The 20,343-nt window shown below is 33.3% G+C and overlaps 1 protein-coding gene and 1 pseudogene across 3 annotated transcripts; both read right to left on the bottom strand.

Annotated features, from left to right (window-relative positions):
- Window positions 1-1,675: 1,675 nt before the first annotated feature.
- On the bottom strand, window positions 1,676-5,579 carry LOC120154315 (filament-like plant protein). Of its 3 annotated transcripts, none has more exons than XM_039166107.1 (5): window positions 5,233-5,579; window positions 4,453-4,599; window positions 3,798-3,999; window positions 2,197-3,602; window positions 1,676-2,103 (listed from the first exon to the last, which is right to left on the bottom strand). In XM_039166107.1, the coding sequence occupies exons 2-5, from the start codon at window positions 4,561-4,563 to the stop codon at window positions 1,747-1,749; spliced, it is 2,076 nt and encodes a 691-aa protein (XP_039022038.1). In that variant the 5' UTR covers window positions 4,564-4,599; window positions 5,233-5,579; the 3' UTR covers window positions 1,676-1,746. The 3 variants fall into 3 exon arrangements, with proteins under 3 accessions (XP_039022038.1, XP_039022040.1, XP_039022041.1); XM_039166110.1 differs by having other exon boundaries at window positions 1,699-2,103; window positions 3,798-3,996; window positions 5,233-5,578; XM_039166109.1 differs by lacking the exon at window positions 5,233-5,579 and having other exon boundaries at window positions 4,453-4,767.
- Window positions 5,580-9,059: 3,480 nt separating this feature from the next.
- On the bottom strand, window positions 9,060-19,853 carry LOC120154329 (annotated as a pseudogene).
- Window positions 19,854-20,343: the final 490 nt, after the last annotated feature.

Below are 20,343 nucleotides of genomic sequence, written 5' to 3'. Positions count from 1 at the left end.
GATAAGAGGTTGGTGTTGCGCGCGATCTTGACATGCCTCCCATGGATGCCACGTGGGAAAATGTGGACATGGTTCTCGTACACGTGGAATGTCGGTATCCACATGCTTTGATGGTCTGTCTTTGGTGTATTGTGGGGGCAGGGGGTCGATTCTTGCCAAATCGGATGGTCTGAGAGTCAAGCCTAAGCAAGCGGCATATAAAAATGTTATAATCACTCACGCAACGAGTCAGCATAAACTCTGAGGGGTAAATAGAAAAAAAATATTGATTAAAATTTAATTGTTAAATTATTAATTAAAAATTAAAACATATAATTGTAATATATATATATATATATTAGCCTAAGGCAGTAGGGTAAATAGGAGCATGATCATCTTGTTGCAATAGAACAAGTTTTGCAGGAGAACATCGTATGGATGTAACTGAAAGTGCAGAGGCAAAGTGAAATTCATCCAGGAGCCATGTTAGCTATAGATTAGAACGAATCAGTAAAAAAGGACTGTTGGCAATGGCAGGTCCCCCCCCCCTCTACGAGCTTCACATATTACGCACTATCGATGTGGATTAGGAGACCCATAATTCCATACAATGATTAATCCCCCTCATATATGCCTCTAAACTTTTATTTATTTCATTCTAAACTTAAACGAATCTAAAAAAAACAAGTGTACTATAAAAATGGGGATTACGATTTAATTTATTCAATTTTAAATTTTAAAAAATATAAAAACAATTGGATCTTAAATTTTAAAAGAAATAAAAACATAATTTGTTTAACTTTAATTTTTTTAAAAATAAAAGTTAAGTAAATCCAAACATTTTGGAGGGTCATGACTATAGTTGTAATGTTTAATTTAATCAATTTCATAAATTTAATTTGCTTATGTTATATATATATATATATATATATATATATATTTTTTTAATTTAAACTCATAAATAACTGGAGTTGAAAGTATATGAATCCGTTTAACATAAAAAATAAATTTATTTGAATAATTTATTTTTTTTATCTTGAACTGAATTTTAGTTTTAAAATTGGAATTCAACCAAATTCATTTCCTTAGAATTAAGGATACTTTTACTTGAATTTATTTCAACATTTCTCTTGTTAAGTTGTTTATCTTACTTTGATTATTAAATTTACTGAAAGCTTAACAATATGGGGTGGTGGCGCAGATTGCTAGCGCGTAGGTCTCATAGCTTGTGAGTTATCCAGAGGTCGAGAGTTCGAGCCTCTCTCAGCCCAACGTAAATTTTATTATTATTTTCAAATCTTGTTAACTATCCGCTCTCTCCTCTTCTGTGTTTCAGGAAGTCGGTCGGACTTTAGAAATGTATACAACAAGAACTTTATACATTTTATTAATGAGTTGACACGTGTGATAAATTGTTAATCTCATTTGTGGAAGTTTCTAATTCTAATTCTACAACTAATGCTCGGCCATTTCCTCCAGAGCTATTTTGATTCTTTTCAAGCTAACATGGCCGAAGATTATCAGGAAAGAGTAAAGCAAAACGCATTCATTTTCATTAAATGATGTCCGCTGAAGAACCCAAAGCATTTGAATGTTGAAATTTCAATTTGCATACAACAACCATTCATGAATTGTATAGATTGAGACAATTTAAGAGTGATTAAATGATATTACCGGTGATTAAACAGCATTTAATCGCCGTCTTTAAAATGACAACAATTTTACAACTTGTATAAATCGCCTTAAATTTCTAGTTGTATCCCGTTCTTACTCCGTGTGTAAAAATTTAGCAAACCCATTTCTGTTCTTCTCGGAGCCGACATGATTTGATGACACGATCGATGAAGACGGGGATGAAGATGTTGGTGTGTTTCCATTGTCCTTATCAGCACTAGCTCTTGGAGACTCTGGATCTCTTTTGGCTGCAGATGTTTCATTGGAACGAAAATTCCAAGGCTCTCCACCAGCTTTAGGAATCGATGATCCATCCGTAGGGAACTCGGGTACGCTGGTGGTGTCGATTAAGAAGTCTTCAAGTGTTGCAAGAGATTTCAGTTTCTTTCCTAAAGATGCTATTGTTTTTTGACACTCCGCAAGTTTTCCAGCAGCAGTAGCTAAATCCTCCTGCCATGGCGTCTTGTGATTATCAAATAAAACATCCCATACTTCTCAAACTATATTGTAATTCGATAATTAATGAGAAGACAGAAGAGTTACCTGTTTTATCTTCACTTCACCATTCAAGTTAAGGTTTTGCTGTAGCTCAGCTTCCTGTTTCTTCCTCGACAGCTCTTCTTCCAGTTCTTGACACTTGACTGTAATTTGTGCCGACAGTGCTCTTTCCTTTTCAACTTCTGTTTCTAATAAAACAATCTTTGCAGACATTGTTCGAGCATCTGCTTCGATGCTAATGAGTTGAGACTCCAAGATCTTCTTTGATTCATTTGCATTAACTGAAACCTCTGCGGACAAAGCCCTTTCCTTTTTTATTTCATTTTCTAATGAGTTAATCTTTGCTGACATCGTCTCTACATCTGCTTTCATGTTCCTGAGTTGAGACACGAGTTGTTGCTTTGCATCATTTGCATTGTAGAGCTCCCTTTGCAAGTCCCCCAATTTTGTTTCTGTGTCCCTCATTTGCAGCTCCGATGCTTCTAGACATTCATGGCTTTTGGCAAGAGCAATTTGTAATTCAGCCTTCTCAATTTCTATCTTCTCCAACTTCTCTTCGAGTTCCGCTGTTCGATGAATCATGGCTTCAAGATTCATCAAGCTATCACCATCTTTGTTAGATTGTTTCGCTATAGCTTTAGGTTCAAGACAATGGTTTTCACTCATGGTTTCAGGCAATGCAGCAAGTCGTTCCATCTCGAGAAAATCATCCATGAGATCAATCTCAATGGTAGAACCCTGGAGGTTTCGGTTGATGGCCTTTTCATTTTTGAATTGATCAAGTTCTGCAATTAAGGCTGATGCCCATGAATCAGACGAACCAGGTTCTTTGTTTGCCTCCAAGCCGGCTATCTTGTGAGTATTGATCTGCACGAGATTAACTTGTTCTACGCTGTCTGATTGACTATCAGTAAGGGATTCGGCATACACTGAGGAGGCATTCAGAGATTTATCAGATATTGTTTTGAGTCTTCGACACTCGGCCTCGAGCTTTGCTACCTTCTTAATAATCTCCAAGTGTTGTTTGCTAGCTGTTTCAGCTGCTTGGGTGCTCAAGTCCCTTTCAATTGTTCTGATTTCCATCTCTTTCAATTGAGATGAGAGCTCAAGCTCGAGGTCTGCTTTTTTCTTCTCCAAAGCTTCAATCTTTCGCCAAAGGTCAAGATTGAACTCTGGAGGGGGCTCAGAATTAACAGCTTCAGCTTTAGCTTGGAGCTCAAGCAACTTGCTTTCGAGTTCAGATTTGGTGGTTTCCCAATCCTGGGCAGATTTCGCAATGGCTTCATGGACCTTTTCCTCCTGCTCCTCTCTTGCTTGTCTTAGCTGCCTTACACATTCCTTGAGAGCTCCATCAAGATGGTTCACACGATCTTCTAAAGCCGAGTTTTGCTGAACTGCAGCCTCGAGTTTTTGCCTCAACACCACTACTTCATTTTCGCAAGTTTCCCAACCTAAAGTTCAAAACAACCAAGTAGACCATAGTAAGGTATGTTGTTGGGATTCATCATTCCCGTGAAGACAGATATGTATCCAACACTCATTCTTTAGTTCAAGTAACATAGATATAAAGTAGACGACCAGCAACACAACAAAAATGAATAAATCATCTTAGAACATGATTACTAGCATGTAACCATAGGTTATACCCGCGATAGCTTCTTCTGCAACTTTTGAATGCTGCTTCACCAATTCCTCTTTGGCACTAATATTAACTAGTGCATCTGATAATTTCTCCGTCAAGATCTTAATGCTGTCAGTAACTTCTTTGGAATCGGGTGAAGCCTTCGACGACACTTCAGGCGATTGTGTGTTATTATTCGGCGGTGAAGACACCTTGGAAGGATCCTGCTTCAACGATTAGCAAGATGAAAATCAATCTTAAACTGGGAAAAAAGAGACTGAACTCTGAATCAAATAATCAGAAAATGACTAGCTGAACTGAAATCTTGAGCACAATTTAACTCCACCCTAGAAATAAAACAAGAAAAAATAATATCGGTTTTAGTTGCTCACGAGCTCATTGAAGAAAATCTCAAAAGAATATTGAAGGAAAATGAAGAATTGGGTAACATTGATGCTTGAACTTACATATTCTGACAGCTGACTAATAATATGAAGAAAAAAAATCTTGGAAAAGGATAAGATAATGCAAGTGTATTCACTCTGCAGGCATTGCATTTGTCAACTATCCAAGCCTTGCAGTAGAAAAAATAGTTGAAACAGAGATTGACAGTTATATATATATACACACATACATGAATGAATGATCCAACAACAGTTAATTTACACACGAAGAGCTACCTGATCATCGGAGTATCTCTCGGACTTCGATGACAACGATCCGGAACTCTCAGTCTCTCCAGGACTTCTCTCGGAAGACCTCCTCTTCCACAACCATTTCCTTTTTTCCATAGTAAATTCCAAATATCCAGAACCAATTATCTCATCAGAGACTGCTCATCTGTACATACAGCCAAAGAAGCAAAACTTAGTTCAAGATGCCACCGTACACACACCAGAAAATCCTTGTAAAGGATAAGAATCATGAGGACAACATAGGATAAAAGAAAGTGAGCAAACCCTTAAAAAACAGAACTTTTAACAATCTAAAGCATTAAAAGAAACAATAAAAACATAACTTGGCTTATCCATTTTCTCAACTTAGCTTCAAATCTAAACCTCTAACTGTCCAACCCCAACAACATCAAAGGGTTTTAATTTTCATAAATATTTTGCTGAAAATAGAAGAAGGTAACTGCTTAATTTCCATAAATAGTATCTCAAATATCACCAAAAACCAACTACTTGAATCACCAAGAAAAACCCACTACCATGAAAGATAAAATCCAATCAATGAAACAGTAGCTGAAAAGGAAAATACCCAGAAATCGGAAACCCAATAAAAAATATCCTAATAAACGTGATGCACCCATCAAAGCTAACGAGCTCAAGAGCCTCTTATTTAGATTTCAATAAATAAATCAATAAAACCCATATATAAAACCAACCAGAAATGTCAAATAAAGAAAAAAAAATAACTTGAAGTAATCGGAGCAGCTGAGCTGACATGGATCTATTATCTTTGACCGGAGGTGAGAAAAGAACCTTAAACCAGAGACTAGGAAGGAACAATGTGAAATAGAAGTTGGGTTCAATTTGAAATCCTAGTTTTAAGGATTTTAAAAAAACATTAAAACAAACTCTGCAAGAAAATCTGTGGAATGTCTTTAGATAATTAGGTAAGAGAAAACACTCGTATAATCAATATTTTCAGATAATTTGGGTTTCTATTTGTTGGCCTTGTATTTGCTTTATTGTTTATCTTTGGGTTTTCTTTTTCTTTTCTTTTTTTTTTACCAATTCATATGAAAAATAAACAGATGACAGCATGTGATTTGTGAATGTGAAAGAGATGGAAGCCTCAAACTGAAAAAAAAAATCAAAAGATTTTTCTGTTCGAGAAAAATTCAAAATACTTTTATGGCATTTGTCTTTTATTATTATTTAATTTAGGTTTTGAAATGGAGGTGGCTTTATTCCCGCCCAGGAGAATGGATGAACTTTAGCATAGTAAAAGCATTCATGGCGGCTTTTTAATCAATCTTCATCGTTAAATTTTGGGTAAACTACATCAATGGTCACTACTGTTTGAGTAAGTTTTTATTTTTACCACTAATGTTTCTAAAGTCATAAATCGGTCACTAACGTTATCGTTTGTTACAAATTGATTACTCGATGTTAACAGTCATTATTATGGGTGTTGAAAAGTAAAATTGTAATGTTAAATGCTTACATGACCGGTGAACCGTTACATGGCTCGTTGATTATTTATCTTTCTCTTTCTTGGGGATATTCTCCTTCACCATCATAGCTTTATCACCATTTTTTCAGCAGCGTCATTGCATGTCCATCGGCCGGCTGAGAAGCATTTTTGAGTTTAATGGTATACATCGTCGTCGTTGCTGAGCTATGAAACCCTATTTTGCTTACCTATTTTACCAACTGGATTTCCTAGATCACGCTGGCTCGAGGGTTTTTTTAGTCTGCCCTACAATCTCACTGGTCTGCTTGGACCTCCTACTAAGAACCCTCTCAACCGTATTTCCCTAGCGGGGTAACTCGGTAAAAACCCTAGGAGGGTCAGTTGTGAGATAAAACATTATATCGAGGTGTAAGCCCTCCCTAAACCTACAGCAGTGGTTCTCTTATGAAGAGATCAGCTCTGGCGTATACCTACTCAGTCTGAGGAACTCACACTCATATTCCATCACTAACCGGTCCTCTTAGATTAAGTGCAAAAAATGCTCCCTCAAATCATCGGTGTGAGCCTCACCGATGTATTTTTTTATAGAACATTCTTCTTGTTTTCTCTAGGATCTTGGTTCTTTTTTTCTTTTTCTTTACTGGACTATGCGATATGCTCTTTAGGGATTGGCACGATCATGGTACCACTCCGAAGGGTGATGGCACTAACGTTTTCTCGTGGGTTTACCTCTGTCTGAGATGGTAGTTTTCCTTGCAATTCCATGCTTCCCACGATTTGAGCCAGTTGAGTTATTTGTTTTTTGAGCTCTTGAAAGCGAGCTTCGGTGTCATCTTGAAGGGAATTAGTCCTTCGTAAAAGTATTAGAGAAATGTTTGCTCCGGTAGTCCATGTTGTAGACAGCTAACACAAAATTTCTTGAATCGTTCTTAGTTGTCATATAACAATTCTTCATTTGCTTGTTGTATTCCTACGATTTTCCTTCTTAATTCACTCGCTCTTGCTGCATAGAAAAACGTGTCAAGAAAAAGACGAGTCATACCATCTCATGTATGAATAATGTAACACCTACAATTTTCCCCAAATTAAAAACCCTAAAATTTAGAAAATTTTAACCTAAATTCCTAATTCTAAATTAAACACTAATTACAAATTTTGGAAACTCAAGAGCCAATTTTGTAAACCCTAAGAAGTTCAATAGTCTAACACATGATTAACCTAATTTTTCTCTAAATCAAAATTCCCACCAGCGACTTTTAGGGTGTGTTTGGTTGGGGGAATGTGAGATTCCCATGGGAATGGAATCCACATTCCTCCGTTTGGTTGGTCGGGAATGTCATTCTCGATAATCTTACATTACCAATAGTAGATTTTTTGGGGTATATTATCGGGAATGTCATTACCTCATTTCCTTAGGTATTATTGGATTACCGGTATTTTGGACTAAAATGCCCTTAAATTTTTTTTCTTTCAAAAATATCCTTATTCTGTCATTGAATAATAAAAATTCTACGAAGGTTAAATTACAAATTTATCCTTAAACTATTTTAGATTTACAAAAAAATATATATAATTAAAATTTTATATGAAGTTCAGGGGTTAAAATAAAATTTTACCCTTTCATTAAACCTTTTTATATTTTTAATTTTGTAAAAAAAATTATATAAATTTTATGAATTTAAATTTTTAAAGAAAATATATAAATATTTTCCAACTTGTTAAAAAACAAATATATAATAAGGACAATTTGGTCAAATATACATTCTAACAATCTTTTATTCCTTTAACCAAACACATTAATCTTACATTCCTGCTAAACCAACCAAACACAAAATACAACATTCCCAGTAATCCTATTCCCTGGTAATCTTTTATTTCCACTGGTAATCTTACATTTCGTGAACCAAACGCACCTTATATCTCGCGAAGCTGCCTCCCTTTTCCCCAGACCCTAGCATTGCTCCCCTCTCTTTCTCACCATCGTACTATGTTTTCCACTTCTATTGTACCACTCGTCGGTCATAGGTAAGTCACCGATCATCGCTTAGGTTCCCTCATCGAACCTCGTGCTAATTCCTTGTCGAACCTGCGAGCTAGGGGTTGTGAAACCTCATTGTTGCTGCCAGTTCAGGTCGTTGGTGGCCTCTTTGCGATCGGGTCTTCACTGGGAAGGTTTGACCGGCCTAGGCCACGCTCGAACAATCTTTGGTTGGCCGTGAAACCCTTCCTTCGGCCCTGTAAAGTTTTTTCCGCCTCTACTTCCACCCGTCAGCAGGGATTTAAATAGCATTTACGATCACGTTTTCGGTCGCGTCACATTTATCGCGATTGCGGAGATAACGGATGCCATCGCGGTCACTGCGGATTTTGCAATCGTGATTTTTTTTTAAATTTTTGCACAACTTATCTTAAAACATAATAAAAATAATTATAATTATAAAGAATCACTTTTAATGATTTTTAGAATGTTTTATAAGCAAAAATGACATATATCTCAAATAGAAGACTTTAAAAAATCTGATGATAGGATAAGATAATTAATTAACGATGAGATTTTGAATACATTATTATTTAAAAGAAATAATACTATCAATATAGGAAAATCCTAAGAAATTAAAATGGATAAAAATAAATCTTGATATAACTATGAGATAAGAAATTCTTTACCAAATTGAATGAAATTTGAATAAATTTAAAGAACACAAAATAATTAAATTAAATATAATTAAAATAAAATTTAAAATTTAAATATAAAAAATTTATATTACTGAAATCATGACTAAATTAAACCGGTAGAGAAATGCAGGAGGTCTTTAAAAAATTTAAATTTAAATGTAATAAATTCATTAAAAAGCTTGCTTTACTATTTTTTTAGTAAAAGGACCATAATATAATCTTCCACTTAGTGAAAGATTTCTTTGGTAATTTTACCCGTTTTCATAACATAAGCTGGGGAAGAGAGAAATTGAAGGAAAAAAATTAAAAAAAAAATAATGTTGTGTCTGCTTCAATTCTTATCTTCTCCTCCGGTATCTTCCCAAACTTCAAAGCTCCAGTCTCTTCCTCCGGCAAACTCTCTCTGGTCTCTCAACTCCCCTCCCACGGCGAAGCTCTCTCCAGTCTCACGGTAAAGCTCTCTCCAATCTCACTGTAAAACTCTCTGCAAAGCTCTCTCCATTCTCTCAACTCCCCCTCCCCAGAACCTTTCATCTTTTCTTTTAAAAAAACTTTTGATTCAGATAGATAATAGTAATAGCGTCCTGTTATCGATACTATTCACCATTACTCATTAGATTACGGACACGATCGACTAATTTTGGCGTGAATCTGGTGCCCACCATTATTTTCTCGGATTTCGGTTTCGGACGGTAACGCTACCGCAAACGGAAGCTATTGCGATTTCATCTCACTATTTTAAACTATGTCCGTCAGTGCCGCCGTAGGCTGTCTAAGGCCATGGGAGGGTCGAACGTGGAACCTTTGGCTCTCTGAGACTATTTTCGGTGCACCCTGTCGTCGGCAACCCCTATTTTTCGTACTGACATATTATTTTATTCGAACCAAATACCCGCTGTCAGTCCCATTTTGAATTGAAAAATCAATTTCTGTCATCGTTAAAGTTAATCTAAAATTTTGGGTTATTTGAGTATTGATTAGATCGTCGGAAATCTTTGCAGTTGAATCAAAATCGAGAACCAAGTTACCGCCTCCGCCTCTGTTACCCGTGAATTTCAAACTGACTCGAGTTGTTCGTGTTGACCGTGAGCGAGTTTATTAATTTTTGTGCGCTTTGTTATGCCATTAACCTTAGAATATTTTATTAATTATTTAAATTATTTTCATATGTTCTACTTCGAGTCAACTTACCGTTCGAGCTGACCGTGGTCGAGGGTATTACCGTTCGTGTTGACTGTATAATCATTGTTATATTTATTGACTGAATTACTTGATTTATTAGTTGTCTTATAATTTGTTTGTGATTATGTTTGATTGCCGGTTCGACTGTGTAATTGTATTTAGAAATTTATGCCATGTGATTTTGTAAATGGTGAGAAGCATTATTTTGAGAAAATCAATAATATACCTCAAAACTAGTTTTATCAGACATTGATCATAAAAGATCAAAGTATTATTATGTCGAAGTTTTAAATTAATTTTTAATGAGATTCATGGAAAATCAATATTAAGAGAAGAAAGAGAAGTTAAATGCGAACATTTTAGAATCAATATTGTCATTAAAAGCGATTGATGACATGTAGTGATTGACTACATATGACAATAAAAAAAGTGTAGGGCCAAAAACAATGCTTTAAAAGTTTAGTGTCAAAATTAATACGCACCTAAAATTTAATGTCTAAAATAATGTCTTTTTGAGCATCAATAGTTGTCGTCAATACGATGTTGTTTTAGGCATCAATAGTTATTGTTAAAACGACATCGTTTTGTCCAAGTTATCACATTGATATAAAGATTTGTCAACGTCATCCTGCTATTAAATTTTTTAAAAAATATGACATAATTAAAATCAAAATTAAAATTAAGTGTTAAAAATAAAAAAAATTAAAGTTTAACGATTAAAGGATACACTGATATATGACATAATTTATCCTAAAATCTATTGACTCTAGCAAGAAGACCCAAAATATCAAAATGAAAACATCTTTAAAAATATTTATAGATAGATAAATATATACAACTATATCCAACTGAAATTTAAATTTTTATTTAATATTGTTAAAATAAAATAAAACTGGTATTAATTTAATTTGAAGATTCGAATTATAACAATGTCATCGCACATAAGAAATGAAAGAGAGAGCAGTATTTGAAATTGATACAACAATTTAGATGTTGGTGGTGCGTCTACATATTACAGCATGTCTTCATTGAAAAGAAGAAAAGAAAAAAGTACAGCACATGTCGTTGCAGAGATACATGGCCAATGTCCCACGCATAATTATTAATTCAACGCACATCAGGACATCATTGGTCGTGTGGGAGAGTAGAGGATACGAAATAAACGAAACGAGCTACCAAATACTCATCTCCATGCCTTGACTTTGTATTTTCTATTCATTTAGTTGATTCATTTAACTCCATTGATGTTCATATATTACCTATAATTTTAACGCACATCAGGACATCATTGGTCGTGTGGGAGAGTAGAGGATACGAAATAAACGAAACGAGCTACCAAATACTCATCTCCATGCCTTGACTTTGTATTTTCTATTCATTTAGTTGATTCATTTAACTCCATTGATGTTCATATATTACCTATAATTTTCATATTTTTTTATTAAAAGATTAAAATGGTAAAATATAATTTAAATCTTGTTACTAATCATCATACTATATGTAAATTCGAGATTTAATCATTATATTATAATTTGATTAAATTTATGTGTATTTTTTAAATTAAATTTTAATAATGACCTAAAATAATAATGAACAAATTAGTTATTGTTTAACCTCTAATTGCTCGAATTTTATTAAGGTCTATTATAATGGGACGAAAAAGAACAATCAAAACAAGAGTCTTAATTATTTTTTTATTAATTCTTGTATCTGATTTATTGACCGACTAATCTAAATTGAGTATTACAGAGCGAGAACGACTAATTCAATCTAGTTTACTCCGTTCGCGGCCTAATTATTAAATGGCTTGGGTTGAGATGAAATGCTTAAAAGATTAATCCAGGAAAGCTACCGGGCTTATGGGTCTAGTGGAATAACATTTCCCGACCGCTAACAGCCCAGACTCACACATCGAATGCTTATGCTTCTTGTTGTGCCTTGGAATCTTGAAAAATCTAAGGGCTAACACTGTTTTGTCCGATTTTAGTTAATGGTTTCAAAAACCATAAAATATAATAATTTTTATTTTTATTTAATTAAGATGTGACATCAAGAGTTAATAGCAGTTAAATATTTTGATATAATCACACATTTGGTCCATATTATTTACATATTCTCTTAATTTAGTCATACATTTAATAAATTAAAATAAATTTAATCCTCCAATCGAATGATGCCACATGTACCAATCGATTGGAGGGCTAACTTTATTTTTATTTGATATATTTATTTCCACCAATCAAAGAGTGGCATGTGCCACCCTCCGATTGAAAGAAAACAAATGAAAACAAATTAGGGCAAAAAGATTCAACCTTGGTCACTGAAGAAACTAAACATGTATTAACTATTAAGCCAAAACAAGTTTCTGGTCTAAAGTAGATAACACGATGTATATATTTTGTATCTTAGTGTATAAATACTTAAATTCACGATATCTTATATATATTAACTTAAAAAATATTTTTTATATTAACTTATTAAGTATATTTTATTATGAACTTAATTTAAAAATATTTTATTTTCATTTAAAAATATAAATTTTATGTTAAATTTTATTTAAAATATAATTAAATTGAGAGAATATGTAAATAACATAGATCAAATGTGTCATTATACCAACTATCATCACATATTATATTAATTGTTAATATCAATTAACCTCCTGATAATCATATATTAATTAAATAAAAACGAAAGTTGTCATATCTTATATTTTTTTAAATCAGTGACTAAAAGTAGACAAAACACAAATAAAAAGTGATCATCCGTGTAATCGATAACAATAAATAAAAATATTTACGTCTAATTGATAACACAATAAATAAAATACCAAATAAACATATAGATATATTAAATATAAGATCGTAAATTTTTTATTATGAATTTAAAATTATAAATTTTCAATATTATTATAAAAAAGTAGTGAAAATCGATTTTTCTTTAAAATTTTATAAGTTCATTATCTCTTAAAATTTTATAAATTTGTCTCTTCTAACGTAATTTTATGTCTATTTCTGTCGATATGCATGCCTCAAATATTATTTCTACACATCTTTATATTAAGCATTTATATATACATATGGCCTTGAAGGGAGGGTTTTCCCTGGGTCTTTCTAGCTGGCATACACATGCCAAAATTAAGAGCCCCTAGGGCTGGCTAGAAGTTCAGTGCACGACTCATTGAATAAGGACCCATTTCCAAATTTCGATCAACCATGAAGGATTAGGTTAGAAAAGTGGGTTACGCAATACATTGAATAAGGTGTTTAAGCTTGTATCCAACTCTCCACTTTTAGTATCCATTTCATATGGATATATTTATCGCTATAAATAATTTAGTTTCTTTACACGAACCTAAATTTGTATTTAATTTTTTATTTTTAGTATTTATTTTCTAATACATGTGAATGTTTTTTGTTAAATAATTAAAAAATTTTTAAAAAAATATTACCATTTATAACCACACCAAATTAGTTAAAAAAATTTAATTTATTTAAAATACCAAAATATTTGAGAATTAGGGCGTTTACGAGCATCGAGAGAACCAATTAATTTAGGTTTATCCATTAAGGTGCTTACCTAACATGATAAAGTTATTATCCCTTATAAATGTAAATATTTTTAAATAATATTCAATTTTGTCGTTGTTTTTATAGTACAATTGTACAAACGATTACAACATAAAAGTGAAAATTATTAAAAGTCTTACTTAAATTTATTAGATATATATATTTATTAGATATAGATTGTTAAAAATTAACAACATATTTATTTAAGTGATGCACTACTTAGTTACCCATGAATGTCGAATCTAGATACGATTATATAAGATTAGAGTTTTTTTACCATTTAAATTGGATTGTGTTTGAGTTTAGGGTAAAAAATGTTTGATTTGATATGATAATATCTTTATTTCTTAAAAATTTATGATAATTATAGTAATATTTATCTCTTTATTTTTTCAATTAAACCTTTATTTTACTTAATAAAATGAATTATATATACACAAATCTGTTATACGTGAATTTTTACATAAAAATTAAATAAAGTGTTTTTTTCCTTCTAAATTTGAGTTAAATTAGATGATAAATAAAGAATATAATACTTGAATAAAATTAAGGTAGATAAAAAATCTAACATGATCTGTACTATCCCTAAATGTATATCAATAATTTGATATAATGTTTTGTAGCATATGATTTTTTTTGAGTTACACAAAGGAACTCCTGAGGTGCAATATTAAAGAAAAAGTACCTTCCAAGGTGAACTTTCTCTGCTGAAGTAACTGATCCTAGTGCTGCAGTGATGATCATGCAGAGGGGACTAAGGCGGTAACAAAAACCGGGCCTTGTTCCCTTAACACAACTCCTTGTGCATAATATGCGATTCCAGAACAAACCACTCCCTGATTATATTCATCACAAAAAAAGTTTTATAATGTTAATAACACTGTTATTGTTATTATTTATCTTTGAAATCCATTGTTTAAGCCTCTCTTTTGGTACTTACTGAATATACAGCAGCTAGCAAGCTTGAATCAAATCAATTTTCCAAGCACTCATATCTCTTTCCATCGCGAACGACACCGCCGCTCCTCCTATGGTCCCAATGAAGCATATCAAAGCTGTAAGAGAGAGCTCTGCTGGATATAACTTCAATATAAATGACTGAAACCAAAAAACATCAGTAACCCAATTTAGAAAATATTATAAGGTATTGAAGAAACGAAATGTATGATGCGTAAAAGTGTCCCGGCATCTGGCTAAGAGCATGAGTGTCCCGGCAACCCAATGCTTGGCCTCGGCTTCATTGGTGGCAGTGTGGTGGCTTCCACCTTGCAACTTTATGAAATTGATCGCCGGACCTTTGTACAGTGTCATGATAACTGCTCCGGGGACCATGATGACTGTTCCGATTATCTTGGCTATGCTGCGCTCCTTCTTGATATTTACTCTTTCCAACCTATTTCACAAAGTTATTTTCAGTGCTCAAATTCTTTATATTTACATAAACTTGTGTGCAGGATAAGATGAACATTTATTACATGTACTTGGTGTAGGCGTTTAGCAATAGTAAACTTTTAACAACCCCATATTGTTACGGGTGATCCGATCCAAGGTGTCACATCAGGACCACTAGAGCAACTCACAATAAAAATAATAGAAAAATTTTAAACTTTTATTAAAACATATAAAAATAGAAGTGTAGAAATCTTTCAAATCGTAAAACAAAATTCGATCATACCTCCCATCATAAAAGTTTCAGACTCAATATAAAAATCAAATGTGACCTACATGGCCCCTAATTACATTTGTACCATACTCTATAAGCAAAGCCGAAAGAACTCTCATACTGAAGTCAATAGATGCACTAGATCGATCTTTTAACTGAAATTCCCCTAGGATCTAGGAGTCCAATATGAATGATCAGAACAGAAAGGATTTACCAGCTAGCTGAACCTCAGAGACTCTAGACACCTACCCAGACAGTACCCCAATGAATAGTTTCAGATTGAACCATTAATATCAGAAAACAGAAATCAGAAGTTGGGTTTTTATTTAAAATATAGAGTTTCCCTCCAACCATACACTGAATGTAGTACCCCAGATCAGACATTCATAAGGACTTACCCTAGACCCCTAGATCTGAGTCCAATATGAATGATTAGAACATAAAGGATTTACCAGCTAGCTGAACCTCAGAGTCTCCAGGCACCTACCCGGATAGTACCCTAATAAAACAGATCAGATAACAGACAGTAATATAAAAAATCAAGAGCTAATTGTACTTGTGTCAGAAATCAGAAACCAGATATAAAAAACCGTGCTTTATATAAATCAGAGAAAACATTTTTGTTAATAGGGAACACACTAGAGGATTCAGATATTTTTCGAAGGTGCTTGAAAATTATCGGGAATAGAAAATATGAACTTACGCAAAATTGATCTGATTTCAGGATCGAGGTCCCTATTAAAAGGGTTTAATTGCTAACGAATCTAAACAAACATTCAGAGATTGATACTTCAGGACCATTTAGGATTTTAGGTGTAGCATGAAGGTATTTAGAACCTTTACATCAGAATAAATTAATATTTTAGATATAAACATAAAGATTCCATTATTTAGGCCATAAGGGTATTTCAGAAACTTTGATTTCTAATGAATTCTTAGCAACTTAATCCAATAAGGGTGTAATGATGATTTACGATATTCAAGATTCATGTCGATTTATCATGATATCGGGTCAACTCGAATTGAACAAATCTCAGCACTGCGATACCTGTTCAACCACTCAAATCGATGCATTTCAAGAATATTCACACTTTAATACTGAAAACACTAGTCGAACTGATCATATTCAGAACCATCATTGAATAAATATTGAGGAATGTACATATTCGATGGTATTTGTTTTATTTATGTATTGCAACAGTCTCCAAGTTTACCGACATACTTGATTCATACTCCACAACCTTTAGAGGCGATATAATATTTAGGTTTTCTCGGTGTTTTCAAAATTATCCAATAACATTCACTTATTTCTAGGTCATGAGGGTAGTCAGGTTATTTTTGTACTCGAGATTGCTTCGGTCATCTTAGAGTTCAAGGTATTCTATCCTTTCTAAAATTCAGGGGTATTTTGGTTATATCAACATTTGAGGTTATTTTTGTCATTTCTAAGAACGAGGGTATTCAAATCATTTTCTTTGATTAAGTCATATATATATCATTTCCGGTGATTTAATCATCGGGTGATTATTCCAAAATCAGAAATTCTAAATCTTTTATCGCCTCGGGAATTAAAATCGGTAATCAGGATGTTTCTGAACAAACTGAGTATTTATCAAGTGAATAAGTATTCTATTAGATCAAGGATGAATTTTTAGGGTTATTTTAGTTATTATTGATCTCTAGGATTAGGAACCAATTTTAGGTCTTCCAATCGATTTACAGGTCTTCCAAACAAGGTAGGAGTTTAGTCGGTGGATATGTAGTTCTATCAGGTCAAGAATAAATTATCAGGTTAATTCCAATATTCGGGTCAATTTTGTTATTTTTTTTACTTCATAAGAGTATTTTCATAATTTTCTTTCCGAACATTTTCGACATCAAAACATTTAACGATAATATTCAAAGTTTAAGGATTCTAAGATTAATTCCTTTGTCGATTAATCACTAACCTTAAATTTAATTGAATCGTAACCAATTTATCACTTAAGTCGTATTCGATTCGAGTCCATCATAACCAAACATGCATAATAGACCAATCATATACATCCATGAATTTATCCAGTATCAACATGTTCCATAAAACATGAAAATAGGTAGTAAAGTATTACCTCAATTTTTGTGTATATCGATTGACCAATTAAACTTCTTCGATCGCTCTCACACTTGATTTTGACATCCCATAATATCTCGATTCATAACAATATAAATTACATCAAAAATGATCTTAAACTGAAAAATTGATCGAATCAGAAGATAAAATGTTGAAAAATAGCTTGTCGGGTTTGAATTTGGCTAAACAGACCCCAAAAACGGACTCAATACGTCGAAAAGCATCAGGATATGTTGTCTCGAAAAAAGTCATTGCTGGTCAATGGTCGGTCAACGGTCAACAATGATCAACTTGATCGGCTCGGTCATGAGGCTCAATCGCGGCTCGATTAGCTCGATCGTGGCTCGATCGACTCGGTCAGATGGCTCGATTGGGCAGCTTGGTCGGGTGGTCTGGATCGATTCATGGTCTGGACCGATCCATACTAATTCTGAAACTCCCTAAGCTACAGACAAAGTTCACATGCGGGTGGAGACGCGTAGAGAGCGTACAACGTCACCGGTGGTCATCGGTGGTCACATAGGAACCAAATTTTCCAGATATGTAGTTCGTCATCTTGGGATTCTCGTGCAAGCATCCTTTCGTGATGGAGAACGACGAAAAAAAATATTTACAAACGATCAAACTTCCTTCTTCTCACCTCCTTCAATGATGACGGCGACGATGACACCACGACCACTGGTCGACTCCTTTCAATGCCAGGAACTTATTGACACCGATGGTGTCGTCAACGGAAGACTGATCAACGACGAAATATCAATGAAATTCTCTTAAAGAGAGAAAAATAAAAGAGGAAAGAAGAGAGAGAGAGAGAGAGAGAGAGAAACTTACAATTTTCAGAATTCTCCTGAAACGGGGGAGTTTTAAACTCTCCACAATAGAAAAATGGTAAAATTATGCTCTTTGTCCTTAACTTTCCCTTATATTACTACTTTAATCCAATACTTTAAATTAATAACATTTAGCCTTTAAATTGGGGTGTGACAAAACTAGTTTAGTGCAAATAACATTTAATATTTGAAAAAGTTTATCATGAAAATTCCATAGGATGCATATGAGAAAGATGGCATAAACCACAAATAAATCATTTTTGTTTTGAAAAATAAAGATAAGGATAGATGGTGATGGCAACTTGTAACTAGAGGCGGATGCGCTAAGCTCATAGGGGTGCGTTTGGTTCACGGAATGTAAGATTACCAGTGGAATATAAGATTGCCAGGGAATAGGATTACTGGGAATGTTGTATTTTTTGTTTGGTTGGTTTAGTAGGAATGTAATATTACCGTGTTTGGTTAAAGGAATAAAAGATTATTGGAATGTATATTTGACCAATTATCCTTATTATATATTTGTTTTTTTAACAAGTTGGAAAATATTTATATATTTTCTTTAAAAAAATTTAAATTCATATAATTCATATACCTTTTTTTGCAAAATTGAAAATATACAAATGTTTAATGAAAGGGTAAAATTTTATTTTAACCCCTGAATTTCATATAAAATTTTAATTATAGATTTTTTTTGTAAATCTAAAATAGTTTAAGGATAAATTTGTAATTTAACCTTCATAGAATTTTTATTATTCAATGACAGAAGAAGGATATTTTTGAAAAAAAAAATTAAGGGCAATTTAGTCCAAAACGCGGTAATCCAACAATACCTAAGGAAAGGGAGGTAATAACATTCCCGATAATATACCCCAAAAAATTCACTATTGGTAATCTTACATTACCGAGAATGAGATTCCGGCTAACCAAATGGGGGAATATGGATTCCATTCCCATGGGAATCCACATTCCCCCAACCAAACGCCCCCTAAGGGTTAAGTGCATCCCCATTATTTAGGAAAAAAGTAAAATTTAGTATAATATGTTAAAGAAAATAGAAAAAAAAAAAAAAAATTGTATCCCATTATTTTCAAGAAAAAAATTTAAAATTTTAACCCCATTTATAAATTTATGGTTCCTCCACTGCTTGTAACATAGATGTTACTGGCTTGGTCTGACGTGGAAGCTTATGTGTCCAACAGAACAGCTTGGTGCATCATATATTATTACTTGGCGCATGCAACTTCGTTTGCACGCTACTTTTTATTGCTTTTTAAGGGTATGAATCAGTTGATTGAAATTAACCCAATTTGTGTAATGTTATAGTACCTGAAAATCAATGCCATTACAAAGGTAATGGCAGGAATCACATTGACAGTGGCCGATGCAAGCGTTGCCGTAGTGTATTTCATCCCTAAATAGTACATATTTTGGTCCACCACTGGCCTGTTCATCACCAAACAACCCAATATTTAACCTTCTTTATGTTCTTCTTCTTTCATTTGCATGCAACGTAGTGTAAATCTGCATAAACACGCATGTATGTGCATGCAAGCAAGAAAAAAGAATTAGCATGTGTTGGAGGCATTACTCTAGGAAACCAAGCACCAGGATTCTGAGGAAAATAGGGAGAGTGATCTTTGGCCTTATTTTCCTGCATGAAACAAAACCAAAGATTCATATGTTTATGAAGGACAAAAGAAAAGACTGCAAATCAAAGATAAAGAGATTGAGTGTCGGACCTTTCGAGCACAAGAGCGAAGGGAGCAATAACAATGGTGGCCACCAGATGACGATAAACAGCAAGAATGTAATGGTTCATCCCGTGCTGCAGATAAACCATGGTTATAACATACATCCCTGCAAATCCCCCTAAGATCGCCTTGTTCATTTTCACCCCTAAGATTTCCATTCCCCCTATATCTCTCTATATGACTTAGCTTCAGATATGTTTGACAATGAAATTAGACAAGACTTATTCTTTATATAGGCAATTGAAAGGGTGAAGGCCATCCAAAAGTTTAAACTGCTTTCAAGCGCCTAACCTAACCTATTAGGAAAGTGGGACCGAGAGAGCCACGACAAATTTGCTACTCTCATCCCCCTACAAAGTCAAGTTGGCCAAGATTTTTTTATCATTTATAAATTCAAATATGTATCTTTACTTAGGTCTATCTCTAACCTATTTCAAATAAAACTTGTTTCTAATTGTTTTTTATAATTAAATTTAAATAAAATATTTTATTAAACTCATATATAATATTTTCATTATCCAAGAAATTCATTTCTTTATATAAAAAAATCATTTAAAAATATGGTAAATAAAATGTTATTTTTTTGGATGATCTAAATTTAAACAATTTTATTCGTAAATGTGTGTGAGATTATGATGAAAATTTGCA

The sequence above is a fragment of the Hibiscus syriacus genome, unplaced genomic scaffold (genome assembly GCF_006381635.1).
Source record: "Hibiscus syriacus cultivar Baekdansim isolate YM2019G1 unplaced genomic scaffold, ASM638163v2 tig00111128_pilon, whole genome shotgun sequence".
NCBI lineage: Eukaryota > Viridiplantae > Streptophyta > Magnoliopsida > Malvales > Malvaceae > Hibiscus > Hibiscus syriacus.
The sequence above is the reverse complement of the archived record's forward strand: the minus strand, read 5'-3'. Positions and strand labels throughout refer to the sequence as shown.